Source organism: Apis dorsata, unplaced genomic scaffold, assembly GCF_000469605.1.
Source record: "Apis dorsata unplaced genomic scaffold, Apis dorsata 1.3 scaffold_515, whole genome shotgun sequence".
In the NCBI taxonomy this organism is placed as follows: domain Eukaryota; kingdom Metazoa; phylum Arthropoda; class Insecta; order Hymenoptera; family Apidae; genus Apis; species Apis dorsata.
In genome coordinates, this window is record NW_006263741.1 from 196553 (window position 1) to 201324 (window position 4772).

Here is a 4772-nt window from a genome sequence, read left to right on the forward strand (position 1 = left end):
TTAATCGTAATTTATAAATAATATTAATGTTGAAGATATTAAATCAAAATTAATATTAATTAATATAAATATTAGTTTATAAAATATAATCTTTTTGAAGTCACTCAGGTAAAATATGTAATATATCATGATATATATTTAATAATTATTTCTTGAATAATTTCTATTGACTTTATAAATAATAAATCATGTCAATTTAAATTTCATTGTATTATGTATTATTGAATATTAAAGATTATATATGTGTATGCGCATAATATTTTAATATAAAATGTAATAAGTTAGTAGGTAAAGAGATTGTAAGTATAAGTATAAATTTTCTTCAAAAAGAAAAATATTTTTTCTTAATTGATTTTACTATGCAATTAATTTTACCTGTGATTATTTAAGTTATTTTGATGTAATACATATCTTGTCTAATGTAACAATTATATAAGAACAAATATACTTTAAATATACTTTATATGAAAATCATATTATATGTTTAATTTATTCAATGCATATAATTGTTCCATTTTTAAATAAAATAACATATATATTTTATCTAAATACATCAACAAAAGTAAACAAAATATCTAGCAAATAGAAAAAAATCGATATATAAAACATTTTTATATATACATTTACATAACATTTTCAATATATAAATTTAATTTTTTAAATAAGTACAATATTAAATATTAATATTTTTTTGATAAATCAAATAATAATAAATCAAATAATAATGAAAGTTTTAAAAAAAATTTAATCTAGAATTTAATTGAAAAAATATTAATTGTATGATGTAAAAATTAATAAATTATAAATTGACATTTACTTAAATTTAACATTTGCATTGCGCGGTAATATACATACGTCCGGCATGGCACTATCAGATTGTTCCACAAGAAAATAGAGGAAAAAGTATATGTATGATATCCGCGTGACTCCAGGGATCAAGTTACAGTTTTTTTTTATATTAAAAAAATTATTGTTTAAATCGTTTTCGCATTATACATATATATATATACATATAACTTCAAATTACTTTTATTGAAATAATTATGAATAAGTGATTCATTTGTAAAATTAAATTTTTGACATTTACTTGCAAATTTTACTCAATGGATTCACGTCGCAGTCAATTTAGTATCGCCGTAAGGATTTTATATTTTTACCGATGTGTTATATTCAAAACGTTTTATAATATTATAACCTGAAATTTGTAGAAAACGAATTAAAGAAGATACAAATGAAGAGCAATGTGTAAACGGTGTACATCTTACTGCACATTCATATTATCTACAATATTACGTGTATAAATGCATATATATGCATGTACGACCGATTCAACGTCTCCTGTGTGTCTTACTTAACGTGTTTTTCTGGATGAAAAAAGATAGAAAAATACTAGTACGTATCGAAATTATCTACGTATTTACATTTGAGTGTTATTACTTATTGACAAGAAAATTTACAGGGTTAAATTTACGCAGATGTTGCGTACATACTCATTTATATGTATATATTGTTTTTGGACATATTAATCATTTATTTGTTTATTATATCTTGTACATCTCGATATACTTTGAGAGATTCATCATCATTTCCTATGCTTCTATTATCTATTCGTTTATCAATATATCAAACTGAATGTGTTTACGAATGTCCTTCGCACATTAAATATATAATTTTTCTATTTTATTCTGATAAAAAAATAACGTTTGTATTTTTTGTTTATGAATAGTTTATTGAATAATCGATAATTAATCACTTAAAACAATATATTGTGAATGATTAAAAATCATACAGTACTACTGTGTATGTATCATATTTTTTAACTTCATCATTAATTAGTTCGAAAATTTATTTCACTGAATAAATTAAGGTTTTTGTTATATAAAGAAAAAAATTATTATTAAATGATAAAAATATTATTAGTTATTAGCATTGAATAATTATAAAAATGAAAATTATTAAGTGTAAATTAATTGTAAATATAGTTGTATATTAATTCAAATTTTATATAAAATATATAATATTAAATTACATAAAATATAAACATATAATCTGAAAATATTATAATTATTTTAACAGGCTAGCATTATTTTGTTCATGGATACATTAATATTTTAGAACTAAATGTAACATATAATGAAGCAATTAAACAAATTTTTAATAAAATATTAAGGTTGACAAGGCAATTTGACATTTTAAAACATGAAACAGTGTTGTTTAAGCCACCAACTTCAACTGTGGCTTATGTTTCTTGTCTTTTGTGTAATGTGCAATAGAGCAGATATTTTAGTATTTTCTGCGGCTGCAAGACATCAAATTGAAGAAGAATTTAGAGACATGCCTGCCAGATTTGGAGGTTTGATACCATCTGAAGGGATTAAGGTATCTATAATTATAAGAAATATTTGTATAATTTTCTCTATATATTATATTATATATTTTAGAAAAAAAATTGAAATATCTAAAAAAAATTGAAGGTTAAAAAAAATATGATTTTAATTAATATATAAATGTGAATAGAATAGTTTATGTGTAAAATATTATCAATGTAATCAATATTAATAGTGAATAATGAAATGAAAATATATATATAGAATAATATAATAAATAAATTAGAAAAGTATATATATTATAGTTTATGAAAAATTTTATATTAGGGGATGGTTGTGTATGCAGAACCACCTACAGCATGTCATGAAATACAGGGTCCTCCTAATAGTACGAGTTATATTGGTAATTGGATATCTTTAATTGCTCGCTATAACTGTAGTTTTGAAAGAAAAGTACGAATGGCTCAGAAAGCTGGTTATGATGCTGTAATTATACATAATGTAAACAGCAATAAATTAGGTAATTCTTATTAAAATAAAATAAGAAAATGTTATAGATTCAATTATATAATTATAGATTATTTTCATTGAAAATATTTACATAATAATATTTCAATATTTAAATAGGCCAATTGATAAATGAAAATATATAATAAAAATGTATAAATATATTTGTATTACAGAACCAATGCTAGCTAAAGATCCTACAGGAATAATAATACCATCAGTATTTGTCAGTGAAATTACAGGATTGATTATTAAAGAAAATTATTTATATGATGAATTGTATTTTGTATTAATCAATGATGACAGTCCATTCAATATAACACATTTACTTTTACCTTTTGCTATTGTCGTAGGGATATGTTTTCTAATCATGGTTATCTTTATGGTGAGATTTGCAGAATGAATTAATAAATAACATTTAAATTATTATATTTATTGCAAAAAAAGTATAGTCAAAACATTTTTTTGTAAATTATAGATTGTTAGATGTATTAAAGATAGAAGAAGGCAACAAAGACATAGATTACCTAATTCAAGTTTGAAAAAAATTCCTACGCACAAGTATACAAAAGGTGATCCATATGAAACATGTGCTATTTGTTTAGATGACTATGCTGAGGGTGAAAAATTAAGAGTTTTACCCTGTGCACATGGTTAGTATGTGTCAATATGTGGTTAGTATATTGAAAAATTTGAAATATTTTATAACTAATAATATTTATATCATGAATGATATATTATTTATTTTTAGCATATCATACAAAATGTATTGACCCTTGGCTAACAAAAAATCGTAGAGTTTGTCCTGTTTGTAAGCGGAAAGTTTTTGCAGCGGACGAACAAGTTGTTACTGACGAAAGTGATTCGGATGCTGACGATACGACACCTTTGATTCGAGAAGGCCATCAAGGTATAAAAAAAAATCTTTATTTTCTCATTTTAAAAGATATAGAATCATTAACTTATATTTTAGAGAAATAAAAATATTTTATTAGGTACTCAAGGTGGAACATTTTCACGACAGAGAGAGAATCCTTTTAATCGTGCTAGAAGATCGCAAACAAGACAACACGATATGATTCACTTCAATAGTAGTTCTGATTCTGAAGAATTATTAGATACAACAGATGAAGAAGCTAGTGTAAGTGCTGGAGAACCATCTAGTGGCACTGTTTTCAGGCCGTTTGATATTCATAGTATTAATGGTAAGAATTATTTTTAAATATTATTTATCTTCTCATTATTCCTGTCATTACATTTTAATTTAATTTATTGATTATTGTTGATTAATATTTGAAGTATATGTTGAGGATTAATTATTAAATATATTTATATAGATATAATTATTTAATCAATATATGATAATGATCAAATATTGAATAAAAGAAAAAGATAATTTTAATTATTTAATTAGGCGAATTACCGGACTTGGAATGTTCTGTGAGCAGTACTAAACCACATACGGTAAATTTATATACAGATGTTGAAGAATTTCCAGCTCCTGTTGTTCAAATTACAAATTGCAATATACGAACAAATTCACAAACATCGAATTCGGGCGGGTCTGTACCAATCGAAAGTGAAGCTACAAATTTTATTAATACAGATTCTGAAGAGATCGATATTCATGTATAAAATTCAGTTATATCTATTTTTTATTATATATCTATATAATCAATAAGATTGATATGTTCTTTTAAGACATTACAAAATCTGATATAGACTGTTAATAATTCATAACTATACAAAAAAAAAAGGCATTTTGAATGCTTTTAAGAGCTTCATCTTTTATTTTAAAGAACGAAAAAAATATTTATCATTATTTCTTCTCTATTAATTATACAATAGTTTTCATCGCAAATTTAAATTTATTTCATTTGTCTAATATTAGGATGTCCCATAAGTTTCTTTTTTTTTTTTTTTTTTTTTTGATACGAA

The 4772-nt window shown here is 22.9% G+C and overlaps 1 protein-coding gene and 1 long non-coding RNA gene across 3 annotated transcripts in view; one reads left to right on the forward strand and one right to left on the reverse strand.

The window, feature by feature from the left end:
* Window positions 1–1288, reverse strand: part of LOC102673823 — a 5270-nt gene extending 3982 nt beyond the window's left edge. Inside the window, exon 1 of the long non-coding RNA XR_422456.1 lies at window positions 1088–1288. This is a non-coding gene — a long non-coding RNA (uncharacterized LOC102673823). The remainder of the gene's footprint in view (window positions 1–1087) is intronic.
* LOC102673385 (E3 ubiquitin-protein ligase RNF13-like) lies at window positions 1214–4579 on the forward strand. 2 transcript variants are annotated; one of them, XM_031512723.1, is made up of 8 exons: window positions 1214–1392; window positions 2077–2379; window positions 2655–2847; window positions 3011–3219; window positions 3313–3487; window positions 3586–3744; window positions 3830–4039; window positions 4249–4579. In XM_031512723.1, the coding sequence occupies exons 2-8, from the start codon at window positions 2200–2202 to the stop codon at window positions 4467–4469; spliced, it is 1347 nt and encodes a 448-aa protein (XP_031368583.1). In that variant the 5' UTR covers window positions 1214–1392; window positions 2077–2199; the 3' UTR covers window positions 4470–4579. The 2 variants fall into 2 exon arrangements, with proteins under 2 accessions (XP_031368583.1, XP_031368584.1); XM_031512724.1 differs by lacking the exon at window positions 1214–1392 and adding an exon at window positions 1435–1800.
* Window positions 4580–4772: the final 193 nt, after the last annotated feature.

Excerpts from the sequence above, each read along its gene's own strand:
- LOC102673385 (XM_031512723.1), top strand. The coding sequence starts at position 2,200 with ATGAAACAGTGTTGTTTAAGCCACCAACTTCAACTGTGGCTTATGTTT. Across the intron at positions 2,848-3,010 it reads TGTAAACAGCAATAAATTAG|AACCAATGCTAGCTAAAGAT; the intron begins GTAATTCTTATT and ends TTTGTATTACAG. Across the intron at positions 3,220-3,312 it reads TAATCATGGTTATCTTTATG|ATTGTTAGATGTATTAAAGA; the intron begins GTGAGATTTGCA and ends TGTAAATTATAG.